The sequence below is a fragment of the Vidua chalybeata genome, chromosome 4 (genome assembly GCF_026979565.1).
Source record: "Vidua chalybeata isolate OUT-0048 chromosome 4, bVidCha1 merged haplotype, whole genome shotgun sequence".
Classification (NCBI taxonomy): domain Eukaryota; kingdom Metazoa; phylum Chordata; class Aves; order Passeriformes; family Viduidae; genus Vidua; species Vidua chalybeata.
The window spans coordinates 70,723,544-70,748,143 of record NC_071533.1 but is presented as its reverse complement, the minus strand read 5'-3'; the positions used below and the strand labels follow the sequence as shown (position 1 = coordinate 70,748,143).

Sequence of the window (24,600 nt, the reverse complement as noted above, 5' to 3'; positions counted from 1 at the left end):
TACACCAGGCATGCTGGCATTGGCTGTCCCCAGGTCTGGATGGGGCTGCTGGTGACTTCTGCAGGTTTGGCAGCCTGTTGGTACTGACAGAACAGGCAGGTGACAGGCAGCACTGTGCTGCACCTGTGCAGAGGGCTAAGCATGATTTCTGCAGCCCCAGCTCAGCCAAACTGTTGGGGAAGTCTGGAGGTTCAGGTCCCCAGGCTGGTGACATGGTGATGAGGTGATGAACTCTGGGCATTTATCTGGTGCCCAGGTTTCAGGGGGAAGCCTCAGTCCTGTAAAAATACAGCTCAGCTGTGTCCAGGACCAATTTGTGGCTGTTGGCCTCTGCAGGGTCCTCTTCTCCCCTGGGGTTTTGCTGCAGGAGAAGGGGAAAAGTCTAATGGGTTTTGGGAAGTCTGAGGGAGGCCGAGGTGGTTCCAAAAACTTTGTTGTCTCCCTGCTGCCCCGTCCCTAAACCTGATTTTTTCATTTGATGTTGGTGACTGGTTTGCAGGCCCCAGGCTGGGCCATTTCTGTATTCATTCCTGCACCCAACGATCCCTGTGCCTGCAGGGGTTCCTGCCCTTGATGTCTTGCCCCAGCAGCTGCCTGACGAGATGCCAGGGCATGGGAAGAGCCAGCCCATGCCTTTGGGCCTGTCAGAGCTGGGATCCCAGGAAGAAGAGATGGTTCTGATGGGATTTTGGTGCTTGCCTCATGCCCTTGCTCACCTGCAGCTGTTTCCCAGGAAGCACAGGTCAGTGGTGGGATAGCAGTGCTGGACATGTCAGAAACCACAGGCAGAGAGTGAACTCCACGAAGGATAACTTTATTTTGGAACAGCTTTTCAGAACCAAGTAAGTAGAACACAAACTCTGCTGGTGCTTGGCATCAGGGGCTCAGTGAGACCACCCCACCTTGGCTTGGTCAAGCTGCCCTTGGCTCACACCTACCCTACACCTGCACTGAAAAACAGGCTGGCATCTGGGCAGGAATTCTCTGGAATTGCTCTGGCTTGGCATTTGCTACAACCCCCTTCATGAGCTGGGGCGTTGGACAGCGAGGCCAATCTTGGAAGCAATCAAATTGTCTGGAGAGCAGAACTCCAGGCTTTAAGATTAAATCCAAGAACACTGTTTCATTCCTGTTCAACCACCCCACTGAACCTGCTGCTGTGGGATGAGGGCAGCTCAGCATGACTGCCTGCCTTGTCTGATTTCCTCCCTGCCCTGCCTGCAGCTCTTCTGCTCCCACTGACAGCAATCTGTGATTTGTGGCCTGTGCTAGCCCAGTCTCAGAAACCCAAATTTGAGGCAGGCTGGTGACGTGTGCTGGCAAGAACAGGAAATACGTGGTGCTGCTGCTGCTGCTGCAGGGGACAGCTGGATCTCTGGACAGAGGGTCCCCGAGCAGCAAACTTCCTGCAGAACCGGCTCGGTGACGAACACAACCGTGAAACGACAACAAGGAGGAACAAACGATGGGAAGTGCCTGTCTGACCAAGGCCAAACTCGGTGTCTTGCCTGACCACATCCGGCCAGCTGCTGAGCCAGGACCTGTGGCTGCCCAGGGGCAGGTCCTGCTGCTCACTGCAGGAACTCCTCGTACTCCTTGGGGAGCAGGGAGCCCTCACAGGAGCCTCTCCTGGCTGCTGCTGCTGGTCTGAACGTTTGGAGGGGAGAGGGAGCCATCAGCAGGGGAGCCACTGCAGCTTTGGCTCTGCTCTGAGGCTGCAAGACAGGGACAAAACATAAATCCTTGTGGGGGGAAGTGCTGGCTGTGCCTCACCTTGCTAAGCACAGGGAGCTGCCTGCAGCTCCCCTGCAGGAATCTGGCTAGGAGGGGACAATCTGCTGGAATCTGGCCAGGAGGGGACATCAGACCCCATCCAGGCTGCTCACACACAGGGACTCACCTGCCTGGGCTGGTGCCGCTCCGAGCGCTGCTCCCGGGGCTGGGGCTGCTGCCGGTGTGGAGGTTTGTACAAGGAGCTCTTCAGGTATTTGTAGAGGTTGCTCTTCAGGTGCAAGGGGTTGTAAGAAACTTCCACTTCCAAGTTGTTCAGGGCGCTCTGCTTGGAAGAAAGAACTTGAGTTTGCTACAGGATGTGACAGGTGGAGGTTGTGGGGTTTGCATGTTTGTGTTTTTTTTGGTTTCTTTTTCAAGGACAGTGTTGTAGACACTCCAAACCACTTACCCTGCAGTGAAAGGTAAAGGGATTTTTGGCTGTGCTGCAAACCATAAGGAGCACTCTTAACTGTGTATGGAGCAAGAGGCATCTCCAAACAGATCTTAATGGATTTAAACATTCCCTTGCAGGATGCAATCCTACCCTTTCCCATGGCCAGAATGAGCCAATGAGCTGGAACACCCTTTCTGGGCACTGTCACCCTCAACTCTGCTTCACAAGGCCTCCTCCCCCCAACAGACACCCAACATTGCTCCAAAGGACAGCTACTTGCTGTCCATGGAGAAAGCTCTGCTGGGAAGGAGTTCTGGAGTGCAACATCACACTCCAGCTATCACTAGACATTGTCACTAGACATCCTCACAGCCATTTCCTTCTCTCCTTATCTGCTGAGGTGATAACAGAGCTGATAATGAGTGACTCACCTCGATGGGGCCCCTGACTCGCTCGGGGTGCTCAGCCAGGAGGGCTGGGAAGGCTGATGGCAGCAGGAGCTCTCTGATGGCCACTGCTTTCACCAGGAGAGTGGCAGAGTCAGAGGGGACCATGACATAATAGGGATGCACCACCACGTTCCAGTTTGGTCCAGTGTTCTGGGGCTCATGCCTGGCTAAGAGCATCCACTTCCTTTTCTAAAGGGCAAAATCCAGGTGTGAACAACAGCAACAGCCACTTCCTTCAGCGCTGCCACCGTGGGCTCAGGCACACTCACACATCACGGAAGGGAAACTATTCTGCAGCAGGGCTGAGGACAGTATGGCATTTGGTTTGTTTTTTAGCAAGTCAGTGCTTAAAAAAAACACCCAATTTTGGTTTGCAGCTTGTCAGTAACAGCCAGTTCTCCACAGTCCAAGCCTTGGTTGATTATTTTTGCTGTTAAAGTCTCAAGTCTAACTCCAACCGTGGCATTTGCACTTCACACCTCCAAACACTCATTTCTGGTAGGTTTGAAGGTCTGATGAGCTGTAGCATCTTTCCAGCAGATGGAAGGATCTACAAGCCCAACTCTGGCCCGTGAGATGAGGTTGCAGCTTTTAAAATGTTTCCTGGTGCAGCCAGACAGATGTTCCAAGGTGTGCACTCACTGCTCCTTTCCCTGGCCATCCCTCCCCGTCACACTGCAGTTTTCCCACACTCACCAGGAGACTGTGACACAAAGCATGGAAGCTGTGCTGGTTTGTCTCCAGTTCATCCCAGTCCAGCTGCCAGCAGCTTGTGGGCTTGATGATGAAGGGCAGCCCATAGAATACAGACTCACAGACCCCTTCAGACTTCAGAGCCCTGTCAGGATACAGCTCATGTTAGTGCTCATCATTGTAAGAACAACTGCACAGCTTAGAAATTATCCTGTTTTTCCCTCTAAATAAGTCTCAGAAAAGACACTGGAGAGCATCTCTGTGCTCTGCCCTGCTGCCAGGAAAGTGAATTCTTAGGTGAAATCACAGCACTGTGAGGCTTTGCTTAGGCCCTGACATCCAGTTAATTGCTGTGGCCTCATTAGGTAATGAGAGAGCAGAATTATTGCAATCAAACGTTTCACTGGGGCAAAAGAACTTTTGCAGGAATGGCATCTGTGGTGTCACCCTCATTGAGTGCTGTGGTGACACCAGGTCTGACTGTGGTCTGAACGTGGGCTGTGTTGTTCCATGAGAGGAAGAGTGATGGAACTGGGGGTTTTTCACACCAGAATTTGGCTCCCCAGAGCCTCCTGGTGATGTCAGCAGGCCCCAGGGTCATGTTGCACAGGAAAATGAAGCTTTTCTTACACCCTCCCCCAGTTACCCAGTGGAAGACAAGGAGCACCACTCACTTCAGCACCCGGAGTTTGTGCAGAGCTGTGGATGGCCAGGCTGCCACGTGCCAGGGAGAACTGGCATCTGCTGCTCTCCCAGTGCCATCAGCTGTCCCCAAAAGCAGGGCTGGGTCCAGCAGCCTCTCCTGCAAATCACACTTCAGGCACACTGGGAGAAGGAGAATGGTTTAGGTTGCTGAGATTGGTAATATTTAGCACATGACATGCTCAAAGCACTTAAAAATCAATGTTTTCTAGCAACTCTTGGGGGAAGGAAAATACTAAAGCCTGACACAAGGCATGAACCTGTCTCCAAGGCCTTCTGCAAGACAGCCTTTATTTAAGTGCAGCTCTCTGTAAGACAGCCTTTATTTAAGTGCAGCTCTGGCACAGACTCTTTGTTTTGAACACAATTTTTAGGGCCGTTCAACTCTCCAGGCTCCTTTTTACCTTGACCACGTGGCTGTAAATTCACATGCCCCTCCAGGCACATTTTTTGCTGCAGAATGGAAATGATTGCAGCCTCAGCAGCTGTGGCAGCAAAGAGCAGCTTTGTAAGCCTGCTGATTTTCCAAGTTATCCACAGACCTCACCTGGGTCTCTAAATGGGAGGGAAGGTGCCCATAGGACAATCCTGGGTAACCTTTAAGGCTGAGGGATTCAGGAGCTCCTTGAAGGGGAGCAGAGGGGAGAGAAAATGAAATACTTAAGGTGTTCTTGGGTGCAGCAGCGTGGCCAAAACTTCCTGAGGGAAGGAGGAGATGGAGCTGTTCCCTCTCTGTGCCATGGTCATGGAGCCACGTTTTAAACAGCATCTCCAGGCTGATGACATTGTCCTCTACAGTTTGCACCTCGATGTCCATTCCCAGGATTGCCACATCTGCAGGAAAAATGAAAAAAATAGGTGAAAAAGCACCAATATTTTCAGCCATCGAGAAGATTTCTTCAGCAATTATTAAACTCCTTTGTTGGAGGTGCAGACAAATGTGGTTTGATGTAGCAACAACTTTTAAGCATGGAGAGGTTGGACAGTAGAGTTAGGCAGGATATAAACAAGATAACCCCCCAAAAAGCCCCAAAACTACCCACAAATAATACCTCAAATGTGCATCCAGATGAGAAGCTAGCTTCAAGTCCATCAAGATAAATGTTAAAAATGTGAAATAAAATAAAGGGAAGGAAAAAAAACCTATTTGCAAATTGCATAAGATGTGCAATATAACCACATGTAGGCCCAGAAGGTACAGTGTGGTAGCACTAATAGCTTTACCATACAGCCAGGATGTGGAAAGGCTTTCTGAGAAGGTGAATAAATAGCAGAAATAGCCTTTTTCCCCTCCTTGTGTTTACCAGGCCAGCAGGGGGATTAAAAAACAGTGCTACATCCATCTACACTGAGAAATCTTTTCTTTATGCATTAGCATTTCTAATGGCGTTTGGCAAAAATGCCACATATGCATTAAAAAAAAAACCCAAACCAAAGAAAAATCCCAAGAAATTAATTCATTTCTAGCTGGCAAATAATCCAGGACTACTGCAATGACTGTAATTCTGCAAATGCTCTGCAGGACACACTTTTTGACTGTCGCCACCTCCCAGCCTTGAGGAAGAGATTATGTTGTGTGTCTGCAGCAAAACAGACTCGACTCCCACTCACAACAGGAGATCTTTCACACTGCCCTTGCTACTAAAAACCTTTTCTCTCTGACTGTCCCTGGCTGTCAGGATATTTAATTCCTTTTTTTTTTTTAGTTCTTTACTTCTTTTTTTTTTTTTTTTTTTGGTTCTTTATTTATTTTTATTTTAGTTGGAAGCTGCTCTTCATGAACTGAGCTGTTCCCACTCCCAGCCCCTTGCCCTGAGTGTTGCTCCCAATTCCCTGCAGAATTCACTGTTGCAGGATGATCCTGTTTTGGATGCATTCCCTACAGATTTTAGGCTTGGGCTTCTCTCAGGGATGTGCACTGAAGAGGGCATTAACAGCTCAGAAAACAAAGCACCAGGAGATCCATGTAATTGACTTTTACAAACAGCAAAACACATCTGACAAGGGGAATTATTTGTTTTTTGGGGCTGGTAAATGCTTTAGTTCTTCCCTCAGTAAATATTTCCCTGGTTTTTGTTTTTTTTTTTAAATTTTTTTTTTCCCTCTGTAATAGATATTTAATCACTTACACATCTGCAACTGGCACAAGACATGACGATTTTAAAAGAAATTCACTGCATTTATATTTATTAGGAAAAACAGGTTGGGGTGCCAATATCTCCTGTGCAGTGGGTCTCAAACTTCCTGGAGAGCAGAGACCAGGTAGAAAAAGGAGCCTTGGGACTTGCAGAAGATCATAAAAAAGGCATTAGTGCTTTGTCTGCAGGACTTGTTTGTTTTTATCAAACAGAAATAGCTGGGAGCAGTTATCTCCAGCACATGCAAATATTAACCTTTGTTAGCAAAAGGTCTGGCAGGACTCAGCTGTTTTCAGGGAGTGTAATGAGGCAGGGGAAAAGAAATAATAATTGTAATAATAATAATAATAATAATAATAATAATAATAATAATAATAATAATAACAGTAATAATAACATCATTATACATTTATATTATATATGCATTATATATAATTTTAAAGCATATATTGTATATTATCTATAATATGTATAGTATATATGATATGTTATACTATATATAATATATATTATGTAATATATATTTTAAATAATAATATAATTAATATATATATTTACATTATAATATGCATATAATATATACTATATATTATGTAATATATATTTAAATTATATATAATGTATATATAATATAAATATATAATATAATAAGTAAGCATTATTATTATTATTATTATCATTATCATTATCATTATCGTCATTATTATCATTATTAATTAGAGACCAGTCCATGCAAAGACCAGGCATCCTGTTGGTTATTCCCCCAGATTATTCCCACCTCAAATGTCCAGCTCTCCATGGGGTTCAGTTAAATCAGTTTGCTCTGATTCTGAGATCTGAGCATGTTCAAAGCTGTTCTAAGATTTGCCAGCGTGGGGTTTTCAAACTACTGAAGACTCTTCCAGCTGCACTAACCTGGGAATGAACCTGTGGAGGGGAGATCCTGATCCTGCTCTGGATATTAAAAATGTAAGTAGGTTCAAATAACCCCTAAAAAAACTAATGGAAGAAATGTCCTCAGTGAAATGAACCTCTTGATTAAGTGCTGCATCACAATATTTATTTTCTTGTTCAACACTAATCTTGCACTTCCTGTACACTGACTCTTGCAAATTCAATGCTCTTTACTGTAATTTTTTTATAGTAAAATGGATTTTTTTTTTCTGAAACAGGAGAAGGGAGCTCCAATGGGTATCATAAACCAGTTGGGCTCATTTTCCCAATTATCTGACCTATTCATCCCCCATTGCTTTTCTTAAAGACCAAATAGTTCATCCACTCAGAAAATTAGAATTTCATCCCTTGACATTTCAATGGCCACATTGATATTTTCATTCCATTTACTGGGTGAAAGGGCTACACAAAAATCCACGTTTAAAAATAATTTGGGTGGGGCTTTGCATTCCCTGTGACAGAGAGGCACAGAGCATCTCCTCCTCTGTGGAGCTGAGCCTTCCAAGAACTCCTGCAGGATTCCCAGTCCCTGCTGTGACAATTGACCAGAAATTTGCTGCAACCAAAAAAGAAAATGAACAGCAAGAAATAAATAGCCCTGTCTGTCCCTCAGTAAAAAACAGAAATAAACCCTTTTAATCCTGTTGGAATCTGAAATACAAAGAATTCTCAGAACTTTGGGCCTGTAAGCCAAAGCTTAGAATTAAACACAAGATTTGATCTGAGACTTTAGAAAAAGCTTCCAAACTTAAGTGCTAGAAGCAAGAATGTAGATTTATAGTTTAAAGCAAAGACATGTTAAGCTAAGTAAAAGAAAGTTGAGAGTTTTAGAGTTTAAGATATAGAAAAAAATAAAGTAGCTACAAAGGTAAACGAAGAACTTAGAATGCAGTACTGTGAGTTTAAATGCCATAAAATGATTAGCTAAGAAAACTTACACTGTAGCATGAGTCCAGAAGACAAAATATTTAAGAATTGGATCAAAACCATAAATATCCTTGTTAGCAGTGTTTTATTACAGTAAATCCTTAAAAAATCTTGTAACTAGAGGTCTTATGGCCTTCTGAACCATGCTGTAACAATGTGGGCCTAACTCACCCTTCCTGCCCATGCAGAAGATAAGAAAAATAAACCACATCATCTAGAAAGCTCAGAAGTCCTGTCTCTAACTCATCAAAACTTCAAAAATGCCCATATAATCCTCTCTGCCAGGCTGCACAGTGCTGGGAAGAGTTACTGTCACTGATCAAGCCTCTTAATTAGCTGTTTTTTTGTCTTTGATACAGGTCCTGCTTACTGCTGCTGCTTTTCTCATGCTCAGAGTGTGTAACCCCCATAACTTGATGCCTTTTTCTCTTTAACCCTCCGCAGTGAAGCTGTGTCACACATGAATTTAAAATAACACCATGAGCTGAAATAATACACTGCCAGTTCTTGGCTTCTTTTTTTCTGTCAAGGTTGGGATTGAAGCGCTCCAGACGGTACTTTGTGCTCAGACTCAGATGTTTATTATTTCTTATCTATGTTACAGTCTCACAAGCAGTGAGTTCTGCACCATTTCACTAACAAGCTACAAAATGGCCCCATATCTATCTCTACAAGGTCTTTTAAGGCTAAACTGTCCAATTAAGAAATGACACCTAAATTATTTTCACTTGTAACCCAATCACTAATCACTCGAAGTCCACAATGCAGACTTTTCTGTCCAATTACAAAATACCACCCAAACCCATGGAGAAGAAGGTGAAGAAGGAGGACCAGTCTCTGCCATAAAACCTCCATCTTGCTTTATATATCTATTACTATATTCTAAATCCTTAAACTCTGAGTTTTCACACACTTCTATCCAAACTCCACACCCACAATCCCAGTTCTATCATTCCGTTTTGGAAGCCTTCTCCACGGCCTCAGGTCAAATGCAGTGTTCTCCGGGGGGTCAGTGCCTGTCAGCACAGAAAGTCTGGAATTCTCAGCATCCAGGACTCCAAGAATACACGAGGTCTGTAAGTTCTACAAGCCCCAGCAAAGTGGCAGATGTTGGACTGTCATGCTGCCCAAAGTCATGTCTTCCCTAAAAATGCCCTCCACTCACCACTGTTAGGCTCCTCTGCTGGCATACACTGCTCCACGTCCTCAGGCTGCAGGAAATCTCTCTTCACAACCTCAATGACCTGTATTCTTCGCAGGCTCACCAGATCTACGTCTTGTAATTTCTTTTCCAGCTGCTTTACCATGTCTCTGCTGGGCTGGCTGGTCAAAATTGTGATCTGAAACACAAACCAGAGCATGAAGAAGCTGCCTCTACCCCAATTCTCTCTTGAGAGGTGAAGATGTTGATTAGCACTGGTCTCACTATGGAGAGAGGAGAAATCCTGCTGAAATATCTCCTCTATTCAAAAGCAGATTTATAAGCAATTTTTTTTGAGCTTTGGCTCACATTTAAGCCAATAGGAAATGGATTGAGAGGTTCACTGGAGGAACATCTACAGGTTCTGTGCTCTGTGCTTTGCACTTGGGATCAATGAGTTTCTGCGTGTAAGATGGGACTTGTACATTAACTATAGTTCAAAGAGACTGAACTTGGCCTTCTCCCTTGAAAACTGAATGGGAATTTTATTTTTTTTAATGTATACAGTCTACCCTAAAGATATTTCCAAAGAGAGCAGCAGTAGGTGTCATTCCCACCACCCAATTTTGGTCTGATACTGAAAAAAGGAAACAAAAATTCAACTTACTCTGCATAAAAAAAAAAATGCTTGTAATGTGGGGGAGAGAAATTGCAATCACTTAAGTATCTGGAGCAAAAAGAGGCCTTTTTCTGAAACTTTTTTTTTGCCTTCTGTTAGGGTAAAACTCCCTCCTGCCTGTCAGTGACCAGAGCCTGTCCCTGCAGCATATCTTACATCCCCTTGCAAAGAGAAGTACAATAAAATTGCATAATCTAGAAGAACTAGAACAATAATTGCATAATCTAGAAGAACTAGTCTAGAAGGACTGCTTAGGGCAGTAAAAACTCCCTATATCCACGGATTAACTTATTTTTAAATGTAGCTTGTTCCTGCAAGCATAGAAAATGTCCTGGATTTTGCTGTGGGTCAAAAAAGGTCTTGTCTCCAAAGCATGCTCTGTTTGTTTCAACCCCCAGCTTTAAAGCACAAATCACCTTTCAAATGGTCAGGAAAAATACCTTAAAGCCCAAAGAAAAGCAGAAAATCAGTAGAAAAGTTTCCTGGGAGTGAGTCTCAATGCAGCCTGATCCCACCACGACTCTGTGAGACTCTGGAGACTCTTTAAGGACCTAAACAAAGCTGAAAGACTTGGCAAATTTCACTTGTGGGAATCTCAATTTGGTTTTTTATGACTGGTAGGTGGACCCTGAGCTTGGGAAGTCTGAAATGCAAGATTGTTTGGAGCTGATATTTCCTGCTGTCCAGAGGAAAACACCATTTCTGTGTGAGTCCTTTCCCCTCGATAACTCCCTGTCCTTTCATGTCATTTGAAACTGCTTAAAAAAATACTTCCTCCTGTGAACCTTGCTCTGCTTTCTGCATTTACACATCTGTTCTCATGTGTTATTAGCAGCTTCCCTCCCCTTTATGCCAAAACACACATTTAGAGCTGAAAACACAGCCACCAAAATCCACCAAAAGTGTGTCCACCAAAATCTGTCAGATCCTGGACCAGGACAGCTTTCCCTAGATGTGTCCCCTTTTCCACAGGAATCTGTCCAGAAGAATTTGGGGACTTGATATCTTCCTTCAGGACTTCTGTGGTTCTCTGAAACATCCAGAGTGCTGAATACCTAAATTTTTCTGCATGTTCACTGCACACAAAATACACATTTATAAAGCATGATGATGTGGGATGGTGTCCTAGATTGCAAGGCAAGATGTATTCTGTTTGCCATCTGCCGGAGTTGGGGCAGTTATCTCCTGTTCATTGGGCAGTTTTCTTTATCTCTCCCACAAACCAATCCTCCCCCCGGAGAGACATCTGCTGTTAATGGCCTATTGAATGTCCCTGCATGACTGAGAAAAGTGAGAGCATCCCACTGTGAGCTGTTCTGCCCTGAGGGAGGAGCCAAGCATTCCTACCTGGATATAATCTGAAGTTTTGGGACACCAGACTCAGCCTTTTCTGCTGGATTCCCAGAGGAACAGCTGGGTTTTCCACTGGATTTCAGAGGAAGACTACACCCTTCTACAGGATCACTGCTCTGACAGAACCACATGTGCCACTCCAGGAGGACTGCAGCCATTCCAGTTTGGACTGCTACCAACACCCTGACCAACAGGGTGTCAGGTTGTATTCTGACTCTGTCCCTGGCTTTTTCTTTTGAATTATTCCACGTATTTTGGTTTTTTTTTCCCCTTTTCCTAATAAATTGTATTTCTGACTTGGAGTCTCTCACTGGTTTTGCTTTCAAATGAGAACAGATGGCTCCCACTCCCTTCCCAGCATTTTCTTACCTCAACAGAACTATTTGTGGAGCCTCCTGCTGCTGTGTGCCTGCTGTACTGCTTGAACTGCTGCAATCCATCCTGCACAGCTTGCACCACTCCGTTCCCCCCCTGTGGGAAGCAGCCTTCAGCCGGGAGCGAGCGGAGCTCCGAAATGCAGGCTTGAATTCGGGCAAAGTTTTCTTTCACTTGCTGCAAAACAGGATTCAAGGAGCAGGAAAGGTTGGTGGCTTAGGTTACAAGGTGTGGCTGGGGGTGTGTATTCTATTATCATCTGTTAGAGGTGGGGCAGTCATCTGCTGTTCATTGGGCAGTTTTCTTTATCTGTTCCACAACCCATCCTCCCTCCAGGAGATACCTTCTGTTCATGGGCCATTGATTTTTAATTATCTTCTGTTCATGGGCCAGTGAGTGTCCCTGCATGGCTGATAAAATTCCATCATCCCAGGGGAGAGGCTCTGCCCAGGGGGAGGAGCCAAGCGTTCCTACCTGGATCCAATCTGACCTTGGCAACACCACAGCAGCCTTTGCCCACTGCATTCCCAGAGGAGCAGCTTTCTGCCCCACTGCATTCCCAGAGGAGCAGCTTTCTTCCCCACTGCATTCCAGAGGGAGCCCAGGCCCATCTCCAGCAGCCCTGGAGCTTCAGAGGAAAACTCCAGCCTTGTCCAGGATCCTGCTCCAGCAGAAGCACAGCTGGCACTGCAGGAGGGCTGAGCCACCATAGAATGGCACTGCTGCCACCACCCTGACCCACAGGCTGCCAGGGCCTGCTCTCACTCTGGCAGTGGTTTGTTTTCTTTTTTCTTTTTTTTTTTTTTTTTTTTTTTTTGTACCATTGCATTTGTATTTTTAATTTTCCCTGTTATTCCTATCCCCATGTCTTTGCCTGAGAACCCCTTAATTGCAAAATTATAATAATTCAGAGGGAGGGGGTTTACATTTTCCATTTCAAGGAAGGCTCCAGCCTTCCTTAGCAGACACCTGTCTTTTCAAACCAACACAGCTTGTAACCAACATGAAATACCTCTCCATAATGTGGAGCAAGGCTGGTGATCACAGAGAAGTCAGCTCACCTGAGCCTCACCAAGAACTCAGAGCTAAGACAGACCCAGCAGCTAAACTGGTACATTGTAGCCACAGGAAAGATATTGAGTGAACTCTACCAAATTTATTTAAAGCAATACAAGACACTGCTGCCAGAGGTCACCTTCCCCACTGAAGGGGCAGCAGGTGAACATTTGCTTTGTTTCAGGTGTGTGGAGCTCTGAGTCACTGAAGCACCCCTGAGCCCTGGTTTGCAGGGTGGGCTTTCAGTGGGACTGAGTGGGAAGCTGCAAAGGCTCTGCTCAGTCCTTACTCAGTCCCACGTTAAATTTTTTGATGCTTCAATGCTGATTTCTTATCTTGCCATCATTTATTCTCCCCCACAGTTATCTACTTTCATTCTGGCTTCTCTTTCTTTGCCCTCCCTGCCCTTTCCAGGGAGGCTTTATGGACTCTCCTGCTGGGGAGACCAGTGGGAACAGAGACCATAAACAAGCACAGAGGAAAGGTTAAAACCAGGGTAAGCGTGTGTGACACTTCCCCATGTACTCTCCCCATCTCTATTTTCAGCTCTGGGGCTTTCCTGACTTCATGATTTGTCTAACACAGCTCTGAAAAACAGCTTCAGTACAGCAGCTGATGTCTACTATTGGAATGTAGCACCCAAAAAACCCAGCAGAGTGAATACAAAGAATGGCTTGGAAATCATTAAAATCACTGTAAAAATGTTTTGCAGTTAAACTTATAATTTGTTCTTGGTTTACCAGCCAGAATAGAGAAGGGACCTATTCCTATTTAGAGAAAGAAAGGATAAAATGCAAGCATGTTCTTCAATCTAGCCAGAAGAGTAAGTATATTAAGAAGTCCCTGGAGGATAAAGCAGATACATGCAAATTAAGAACCAGGTACAGGTTTCACAATGACAATTATTAACCACTGGATGAAATTATCAAGAGAAGTACTTGATTACCTATCTTGTCTTCAGATCAAAACTAGATGGCTTTCTGGAAGGAAGCTTTAATAAGACAGGGGTACTTTAGTGAAATATAATAGCCTGTGATATGAACAAAACAGTGATCTAAGGGCTCCTCTGCCTTTAAAAACTGTGACTATCAAAATGAGGAATTGTTGTTTGAATAAAAAAGACAGCTGATCAGGAGCAGCATTCATAAGATTATCCTTGTCACATTATCTGTAACCTTTCCTACAAAACAAACACCACCATTAGCCAGAGTCTTCTTGCAGATCACATTTGCCAATTTACTCTTGACCTCTGTTTTTTTTATTTTTCTCAAGATGTGAAGACTTGACAAAACTTTTCAGAATGTTTCCACCACTGCTGTATAAAGTGGAAGGGTTAATCCTGCGTGTTTACACTGATGCTGTGTAAATGGGAGTGCTCAGTATGATTATTTCTAACAGGATGACTTCAAAAATTCTTGTGAACTTTAAGATGCATATTTGTATTCCCAAACTATTACTGCAGAGCTGCTGCTCATTCTCCAGCTACATTTATTCCTGTGCAGAGCCCTAAATGAGAGCAATATTTTTTCTTACTGACTTAGAGCTCTGTATTTAAAATCTGTGTGGATGTGGCACTTAGGAACATGCTTAAGTGGTGGATTTGCCACTGCTGGGTTTAGAACTGGATGTAGTCTTAGAGGACTTTTCCAGATGGTTCTCTGATTTCAGAATTTCTCAAATTCATCACAGATATTTAATATTTTATATTTTAACTCTGCACCTTTCCCCTTCAATACCTAGAACCTCTCACACATTGGTAAAATTTGTCCAGCTCGATTGTGTGTGATAATTCTGACAGAGAAGCAGTACAGCACAAAGCAGCACACGAAAGCTGCAACAGATGCTCCAAAACAGGTGTTTTAGGAAGGAAGAGCACAAAACCTAATTTATCAGGTTCACAGATCAAAAAGGACACTCCTCCTTTTCAACTTTACCCCTTCCTAAAATTCACCTCATGCGAAACGATCCTTCTGAGAGCGGCCGATTTGTAAATTTGCGTACAGATTTTAGATGTGAATTTAGATAGAAATAATTAACTTTTTTTTTTTTTTTTTTTTTTTTTGCCTGGAGCATACCGTGAAGGGCAGCAGACACTCCTGCTGGGGCTGCACCACGTAGAGGCTGAGCAGGGGCACCCGGCAGGGCCCTGCCAGGCCACACGCCAGGCACAGGACGTTCTCCAGAGCCTCGGAGAGCACGGAGCAAGTGTTGGCCCAGGAAGGGGAGGTGACATCCACCACCAGGATGTGGGATGGCTGCTGGCTGGGGGCTTTGGCAGCAGGGAAAATTCTCCGTGGTTCTGAGGGTAATTTTCTGGAATTCATGGCTTCAGCACGTGGGTGTTACGTGCACGGTGATGCATCTGAACGGGAGAAATAAATTAAGAATAGCAATGAGTGTCAGAACCCTGGTTACTGAGAATTTCAGACTTTCTGTGCTAACAAGCACTGACCCCCAAGAGAACACTGCATTTGACCTGAAGCCATAGAGAAAACTTCCAAAAATAAATGAAACTAAAATTATAAGTGTGTAGTTTAAATAAAAATGTATAATATCACTTTAGATATTTAAGTGATTGCAATTTCTTTCCCCCTCCATCACAAGCTTTTTTTTTTATGCAGAGTAAGATGAATTTTTGTTTCCTTTTCTCAGTATCAGACCAAAACTGGGTGGTGGGAATGACACCTACTGCTGCTGTCTTTGGAAATATCTTTAGGGTAGACTGTATATATTAAAAAAAATAGAAAATTCCCATTCAGTTTTCAAGGGAGAAGGCCAGGTTTAGTCTCTTTGAACTACAGTTAATGCACAAGTCCCTTCTTACACACAGAGACTCAGTGATCCCAAGTGCAAAGCACAGAGCACAAAACCTGTAGATGTTCCTCCAGTGAACCTCTCAATCCATTTCACATAGCAAAAAACTTAAATTTTAGAATCTTGTAATATATATATAAAACAAAATAAAAGTTTTATAAGAAAAACTAGTCCTTCTTCTTCCCCTTCTTCTTCGTGAGTTTAAATAATATTATGTAATTAGCTAAAAAAATCCACTTTACAAACCACAAGTAGTTATTAAGTTAAAAGTAAAAATAATTTAAGTGTCATTTCTTAATTCAACAGTTTATCCTTAAAAAAACTTATAGGAATACAAAAACAAAACAAAACAAAACAAAAGAGCTCCATTTTAAACTTGTTAACATAAAGTACTATAAAACTCAAACAGTCCCTGTGCCTTCAGTCCCAGCAGCAGGAGACAAGTAGGTGGAAAAGCCAAAAGAGGCCAGCAGGATGCAGCAAGAAAATCCTGCATATCCATGAATTTTACTTTGTGGGTAAAGTTTACTTTTTTCTTTTCTTTTCTTTTTGTTTATTTTTACTTTGTGGGTGTGAAGAACCAACTTTTGTCCTTCAGAGTGTCAAACACCTGGAATGAGCTCCTCCACAGGCCTTGAATATGACATTTGTTCTCCACCCCTATCTCCCTTCAACCTTAATGCACAAGAGCATTTTCCTGTTCAAAAATCTACTTTTTACTTCATGAGCAAAAAGCCTTTCTAAAAATCCTCTCTTTGCTAAATCCATGAAAAACATTCAGTGCTGTTTCTAAAGATACAAGAAATCCTTCAAAAAATAAAAGTGTTGGTATAACTGCACACATCTTGTTATGAACTGGGATCATTTTTTTTTCTTCCTCCAGTTTTGCTCCCAGCAGAATTAGTAAAAGTTTTAAAAAGGATTTACACAGCTGGGCTCTGGCCTGTCATTTGTGTGCTGTGTTCAGCTCACACAAACAGCTCTTTTAAGGTCTCCAAGGAGACAAGATACTGCATTTCCTACAGCCTCCAGCACTCTGGAGGAAGAATTTCTGTAAGGCTTGGGAAGAGCAAGAAATGAGTTTCTATCTGGCTGAAGAATCATCAGAAAAAAAAAAAAAAAATCTGAATTTCTAGGATTCCTTAGGATGCCTGTCAGTGCAGGCAAAACAAGAGTGATCACAGCCTGAATTTCAAAACTGGGATTAACACTTCAGAGCTGATGAAAATGTTATAAATACAGATATAGATCATGCAGGTATCTTGCTTTGATTAGTCCTCTGCTGTAATTTGATTGTCAAATGAAAAACTGCCAGACACCCCTTTAATCAGTGTCTCTCCTGCAGCTTTTCAATTTCCAGCAGAGTTTACTCAATTACATCACTGAATCTGGGAATGGACTTGTCTGTCTGAATTTTTTCTGATGAGGCTTCAGTGCTACTGAACTCTGCAAGCCCCCAGAGCTTTCTCAAACAAGAAACAAAACCCATCCTGCCAGAAATCCACGAGAGCTGGGCCTTAGCATTGGTTTCAGAGAGGAAAATGAGCTTTGATGCTGAAGCAGAGTTTTCCTAATTTTGAATGAATTCTCTCATTCTTGGCACTCTACTTTGTACTCCCAAACTATTACTGCAGAGCTGCTGCTCATTCTCCAGCTACATTTATTCCTGTGCAAAGCCCTAAATGAGAGCAATATTTGTTCTTAGAGCTCTGTATTTAAAATCTGTGTGGATGTGGCACTTAGGAACATGGTTAAGTGGTGGATTATTAAGGACTATGTTTATTTTAAAGTGGTTTTGTTAAAATAGATCCCTTATCAGCTCCTTACCAACTGAATTTCGCTTCTTCATAATTGTGGTGTCTTAATTAATCTCTGCTTAGCAATATTAATGTGATTTATATGCATCTATCTATACAATATTTGACAATATTTGACCTTTTGTATAGCTCTAGTGAGGCTGGAGAACAGAGGAATTCTGTGGAAGTGGTTGCTGTGGTAAAATGACATTTTCATTTAGGCATTGGGTGGACTGACAGAGCCCATCCCGAGGGATCCCCCACAATTCCATGAGAATTGTGCAAACTGCAAGCTCTGGCAGCTGATTTGACATTAAGTTATTGCTCAATAAAACAGAACTCTCCAGGTGTCAGGGCTGGTGAAGTGCATTTTGCTCAATGCAAGGAGACACAAATTGTGCAGAACTGGAAAGAGGCAGAAAGGAAATTTCTTTATAGTGAGTGATTTGTGACTGCTGAGGACATTCTGCAGTTGCACATCATCCTATGTGCTTAGTTTGTTATATATATAAAAAAAAATTAAATAATATCCAGGTCTAAAAAGACATAACACCAAAGCCACTGGTTAAAGAGGATTAAGGATAATTGGTTTTAAAATGTGCCATTTTCAGAGTAAGCTTCAAACCCCTGGGAAACAGGAATATTCTCATGTGGAAAACAAATCAAGCTGCATAAATGAGTGGGTTTACTAGAGAATAAACTGGCTGTGCAGTGTGGATGGCCTCTGGTGTGAACAGTTTTTTCCACCTAGCCTAGAAAGGAAGGTATTTATTTTAAAAGGTCAGGATGAACAGAAGAATAAAGACATAAAAACAAAAGAGTTTGCAGAAAACCAAGCTACTGAAAACAAAATTATTCCAGACCCTATATAACAGAAGATATTATGTGTTACTCTATTCATCAGTGCTATAATCAATCATAAATAAATGGATTTAGGCTTGTGCTTTTATTGACATAAAATCATCAAAGTTCAGCAAGAATTGTCGCTTCATATTAGTGTTAAAATCGCTCATTATAGCCTTTATAGGTTCTTGGGTTTTTTTTTTTTCCTCAAAAGAAGGGCAAGCATAACATTGTGGGAGTATAAAAAAAGGCATTTTTAAATCCTGAATCACTAAAAATGAGTAAAAATAAAGAAACCTGAAGAGAGCAGCAGAGCAAGGACAAATTACTGCAGAATTCCCAGGTGCTCCTGTGGAGGAGCAGCCAACTCAAACCCCACCAGGAGAGCTGGGCTATCAGGGTGCTTGAGTGACAGGCTGGAATTCCCAGAGTTCAGCTTTATAGGAATTGCAATAACTCAGTGATCGGATGATGGGCACGGCTAACGAAGCCTCAGGGGGCAGCTGCTCCATCTTCCCTGGCATCTTGATTAAGAATCCAGGATGACACCATGTCAACACACACACTCTAACCTGATAAAAACCTGCATAATTCATGGGCAGAGCGTGCTGCAGGCAGGGAATCACCACTGAGGCTGCACAGAAAATCCTGGGATACCCCCACGTGCTGGGATTGTCCACCAGGTCCTCCATGGCTCCTGCAACCTCAACTCTTCTACCCTGGATGTGACCTCAGAGTCTGAAGTTTCAATCTTACTGTGACATTTTCATATTCATATTTCCTGTACTGTTTTGTTTTTGGGGTTTTTTTTTGGTTTGTTTTTTTTTTTAAAGTTTTAGGCAGCAACACTCCCTCACTGGTGGCTGGATCCAGGGAGCAAGGGAAGGCAGCACTTGTCCCGCAGGAAATCCTGTGGCATGTGCCACCTGGAACAGCAGGATGTGCTGAGGTGGCTCTGGCTTTTGAGGCCTCTGCAGGGAATGGGAGAGCACTGCTGGGATGGACAGGGACTGGGACAGGGACACCCGTACTGGGCTGTAAAGAAATTGGGAAAGCTTGACAGGGACAGGGACACCTGTACTGGGCTGTACTGGGACTGGGACACCTGTACCAGGCACTACAGGAATTGGAACACCTGTACTGGGCTGCACTGGGGTTGAAACACTTGTACTGGGCTGTACTGGGACTGGGACACCTGTACCAGGCTGTACAGAAATTGGGAAAGATGGACAGGGATTGAGACACCTGTACTGGGACTGGGACACCTGTACTGGGACACCTGTACTGAGCTGTATAGAAATTGGGAAAGATGGACAGGGATTGGGACACCTGTACTGGGACTGGGACACCTGTACCAGGCTCTTCTACAGGGATTGGAGCACCTGTACTGGGCTGTACTGGGGTTGGAACACTTGTACTGGGCTGTACTGGTATTGGGACATCTGTACTGGGCTGTACAAGGGCAGGGACACCTTTACTGGGCTGGACAGGGACAGAGACAGCTGGACAGGGATCAGGACACCTGTACTGGGGTTGGGACAGCTGTACTGGGCTGACAGAGACTGGGACAGCTCTACAAGGATTGGGACACCTTTAATGGGCTGGACAGGGACAGGGACAGCTGCACTGGGCTGTATAAGGACAGGGACATCTTTACTGGGCTGTACAGGGACAGGGACAGCTGGACAGGGATCAGGGCACCTGTACTGGGTTGTACTGGGATTGGGACAGCTCTACAGGGGTCATGACAGCTGTACTGGGCTGTACTGGGATTGGGACACCTGTACTGGGCTGCACTGGGATTAGGCCAGCCTGAAGGGTGGCCAAGCCCCCAAGGGGTGTCAGGGCAAAGCAGCAGCTCTGCTGGGCTCCCTCACACCCCATCCTGTGTTTCCCAGCCATTTCTCCTTGCTGCCATCCATTTTCCCTGCACTGGACCCTGTGGGAAGGATGGATGGGGAGGGAAGCACCGGGCCCAGCTCTTCCCCCAGCTGGGGCCTTGATGGAGCATTTTGGTGCTGCAATTAAACCAGGATCAGGTACAATCTCTGCCTGATCTCTGTTTTTTAAGGTGCACCTTCCACCCTGAACCGGGTTTCCCCCCACACTTTCCTTCAAGTTCTCTCCACACCAACAGCGCCCGAGGCTGCTCCCCTTGGATGCCTTAATTGCACTTAGAGAGGAAATGGGGACTAATTATTAACTTCCCATGGGAGCATGGGTTGATGTTTTCCATCCTCCCAGCTCCCAAATACCTTGGACAAGGCTTTCCGTGAGGGATTTGAGGTGGAATTTCCCTGAGGGATCTGGGATGAATTTCCCTGAGGGATTTGGGATGGAATTTCCCTGAGGGATTTGGGGCTCAATTTCCCTGAGGGATTTGGAGCAGAATTTCCCTGAGGGATTTGAGGCTCAGTTTCCCTGAGGGATTTGGGATGAATTTCCCTGAGATATTTGGGATGGAATTTCCCTGAGCGATTTGGGGCTCAATTTCCCTGAGGGATTTGGAGCAGAATTTCCCTGAGGGATTTGAGGCTCAGTTTCCCCTTAGCAATTTGGGGCTCAATTTCCCTGAGGGATTTGGGATGAATTTCCCTGACAGATGTGGGATGGAATTTCCCTGAGATATTTGGGATGAATTTCCCTGAGGGATTTGGGGCTCAGTTTCCCTGAGGGATTTGGGATGGAATTTCCCTGAGGAATTTGGGGCTCAATTTCCCTGAGAGATTTGGGATGGAATTTCCCTGAGGAATTTGGGATGAATTTCCCTGAGGGATTTGGGGTGGAATTTCCTTGAGGGATTTGAGACTCAATTTCCCTGAGGGATTTGGGGCTCAGTTTCCCTGAGGGATCTGGAATGGAATTTCATCCCTGAGGGATTTGGGGCAGGATTCCCCTGAGGGATCTGGGAAGGAATTTCCCTGAGGGATATGGGATGAATTTCCCTGAGGGATTTGGGGCAGGATTCCCCTGAGGGATCTGGGATAGAATTTCCCTGAGGGATCTGGGATGGAATTTCCCTGAGGGATTTCCCTGAGGGATTTGGGGCGTGATTCCCCTGAGGGATCTGGGAAGGAATTTCCTTGAGGGATATGGGATGAATTTCGCTGAGGGATTTGGGACTCAATTTCCCTGAGGGATTTGGGATGATTTTTTCTGAGGAATTTGGGGAAGAATTTCCCTGAGAGATTTGGGATGGAATTTCCCTGAGGAAATTGAGATGAATTTCCCTGAGGAATTTGGGGTGGAATTTCCCTGAGGGATTTGGGGCTCAGTTTCCCTGAGGGATTTGGGATGGAATTTTCCTGAGGGACTTCCCTGAGGGATTTGGGATGGAATTTCCCTTAGCGATTTGGGGCTCAATTTCCCTGAGGGATTTGGAGCAGAATTTCCCTGAGGGATTTGAGGCTCAGTTTCCCCTTAGCAATTTGGGGCTCAATTTCCCTGAGGGATTTGGGATGAATTTCCCTGACAGATGTGGGATGGAATTTCCCTGAGATATTTGGGATGAATTTCCCTGAGGGATTTGGGGCTCAGTTTCCCTGAGGGATTTGGGATGGAATTTCCCTGAGGAATTTGGGGCTCAATTTCCCTGAGAGATTTGGGATGGAATTTCCCTGAGGAATTTGGGATGAATTTCCCTGAGGGATTTGGGGTGGAATTTCCTTGAGGGATTTGAGACTCAATTTCCCTGAGGGATTTGGGGCTCAGTTTCCCTGAGGGATCTGGAATGGAATTTCATCCCTGAGGGATTTGGGGCAGGATTCCCCTGAGGGATCTGGGAAGGAATTTCCCTGAGGGATATGGGATGAATTTCCCTGAGGGATTTGGGGCAGGATTCCCCTGAGGGATCTGGGATAGAATTTCCCTGAGGGATCTGAGATGGAATTTCCCTGAGGGATTTCCCTGAGGGATTTGGGGCGTGATTCCCCTGAGGGATCTGGGAAGGAATTTCCCTGAGGGATATGGGATGAATTTCGCTGAGGGATTTGGGACTCAATTTCCCTGAGGGATTTGGGATGATTTTTTCTGAGGAATTTGGGGAAGAATTTCCCTGAGAGATTTGGGATGGAATTTCCCTGAGGAAATTGAGATGAATTTCCCTGAGGAATTTGGGGTGGAATTTCCCTGAGGGATTTGGGGCTCAGTTTCCCTGAGGGATTTGGGATGGAATTTTCCTGAGGGACTTCCCTGAGGGATTTGGGATGGAATTTCCCTTAGCGATTTGGGGCTCAATTTCCCTGAGGGATTTGGAGCAGAATTTCCCTGAGGGATTTGAGGCTCAGTTTCCCCTTAGCAATTTGGGGCTCAATTTCCCTGAGGGATTTGGGATGAATTTCCCTGACAGATGTGGGATGGAATTTCCCTGAGATATTTGGGATGAATTTCCCTGAGGGATTTGGGGCTCAGTTTCCCTGAGAGATTTGGGATGGAATTTCCCTGAGGAATTTGGGATGAATTTCCCTGAGGGATTTGGGGTGGAATTTCCTTGAGGGATTTGAGACTCAATTTCCCTGAGGGATTTGGGGCTCAGTTTCCCTGAGGGATCTGGAATGGAATTTCATCCCTGAGGGATTTGGGGCAGGATTCCCCTGAGGGATCTGGGAAGGAATTTCCCTGAGGGATTTGGGGCGGGATTCCCCTGAGGGATATGGGAAGGAATTTCCCTGAGGGATATGGGATGAATTTCCCTGAGGGATTTGGGGCGGGATTCCCCTGAGGGATCTGGGAAGGAATTTCCCTGAGGGATATGGGATGAATTTCCTGAGGGATTTGGGGCGGGATTCCCCTGAGGGATTCGGGACCGAAGCTCCTTTTCCCGCTGCCGTGCCCGCGGCCGGGCCGGGCCCTGCCCGGTGCCGCCGCCCCCGCAGCCGCCGATCCCGATCCCGGCTCATCCCGGGGCCGTTCCCGTGGGAATGCCGCCATCCGGGCTCAGACCCACCTGGGTGAGGCCCTTTCCCCGGTCCTGGCCCGAATCCCGGGTCAATCCCGGGTGAATTCCGGGTGGATACCGGGCGGGCGGGGCCTCCGCGCATGCGCAGCGGGCGCTCCCCGCAATCCCGAATTTGGGATGCTCGGGAAAAGCGGGATCGCTTCTCCTTTCCCAAATCTGCCCTTTGAGACCCTCCCAGCGCATCCAGCACCGCTTGAATTGTTTTTTAATTTCACCATCCGATCACCCAAACGTTAATTTTACCGAAATTAACCCCCGGCGAGCCTCAGTTAAAGCGGAAGGGAGTTGGAAGGTTGGAAATCTGGGATTGGAGATTTATGGCACTTCAAGGAGTCTGGAGGGACCAGAAGATGCAGAAGGGATGAAGGGATGGAAAGCTGGAAAATTCTCGTTTGAGAAAAAGATGATTAAATGTTGGAACCCTGGTTACTGAGAATTTCAGGCTTTTTGTGCTGGCAGGCACTGACCCCCAGGAGAGCTCTGCGTTTAACTTAAAGCCATAGAAAAAACTTCCAAAATTAAATGATAGAACTAAAATTGTGAGTGTATACTTTAAATAAAAGTGTGTAATATCCCATAGTAGAAAACCTAAAGTTTAACATTTTAGAATATAGTAATATATATAACAAAATTAAAAAAACTAAGGCAGAAGCTAGTCCTTCTTCACCTCCTTCTTCATAGATTAAAGTAGGATTGTGTAATTAGATAAAAAAGCCCACACTGAGAGCCACAAGTAGTTATTAAGTTAAAAATAAAAATAATTTAAGTGTCATTTCTTAATTCAACAGTTTATCCTTAAAAAAGCCTTGCAGGAAAAGAAGTGCAGCTCCATTTTTAGTTTGTTAAAGTACTGTGAAACTCAGAGTTTGTGGGACTGTAATATAAACAAGAACTAATAAACATCTGAGTCCGAACAAGAAACGCTGTCTCACACATTTAATCCTGAGCCTAACTAAAAAAAAACCCCAAACCACCACAATTAAAGGGCTAAAGAATAAGAGTGAGAAATTGTTAACTAATAGGGATAAAATGCTAATTAATGGAAATAATGATGTGACTTAGAACCAGTGCAGCTGGTCAGGGGTCCCTCCTCACGGTGTGACAGCCCGAAAATCCCTCCTTGGAGGGAATTTTGGAGATAAAAATTGAATGCATCGCTTTGCAGCTGTGCCAGTTCAGTGAATGCAAAAGGAAATCCAGGGAATATTTTTACCGTAAAGTGAATTATTGAGATTTGGGGTTGTTTTTCCCGTTTACTCTTTACGTTTTCACTCTTGACTTCCAGCTCCATTGTGGCACGAGGGAAAGGAGGAGTAGGGAAGCAAGGGGAGCAGATGGACCCTCACAAAAAGGGAGTTTACAGCCTCAAAAAGCGCCTGAAAACTCACAGGGATGTGTGTGCGTGTGTAAATACTAAAACTTTTAAAGTTCCTCATCTTTATATATTTATATATATTTTATATATTGACAAAAATATATATTTATAAAATAAATATGTTATATAAAAGTAATTTTTCTGTATTGACAAATATATAATACAATTATATATATGATAT

The 24,600-nt window shown here is 44.5% G+C and overlaps 1 protein-coding gene across 1 annotated transcript; it reads right to left on the bottom strand.

Moving 5' to 3' along the window:
• Positions 1-798: 798 nt before the first annotated feature.
• M1AP (meiosis 1 associated protein) lies at positions 799-23,141 on the bottom strand. The gene is made up of 10 exons (XM_053941584.1): positions 23,033-23,141; positions 14,710-14,996; positions 11,573-11,755; positions 9,196-9,370; positions 4,672-4,845; positions 3,984-4,134; positions 3,313-3,454; positions 2,599-2,805; positions 1,901-2,056; positions 799-1,715 (listed from the first exon to the last, which is right to left on the bottom strand). Exons 2-10 carry the CDS (start codon positions 14,956-14,958, stop codon positions 1,572-1,574), a joined length of 1,581 nt encoding a protein of 526 aa, XP_053797559.1. The 5' UTR covers positions 14,959-14,996; positions 23,033-23,141; the 3' UTR covers positions 799-1,571.
• Between the last annotated feature and the right edge of the window lie 1,459 nt (positions 23,142-24,600).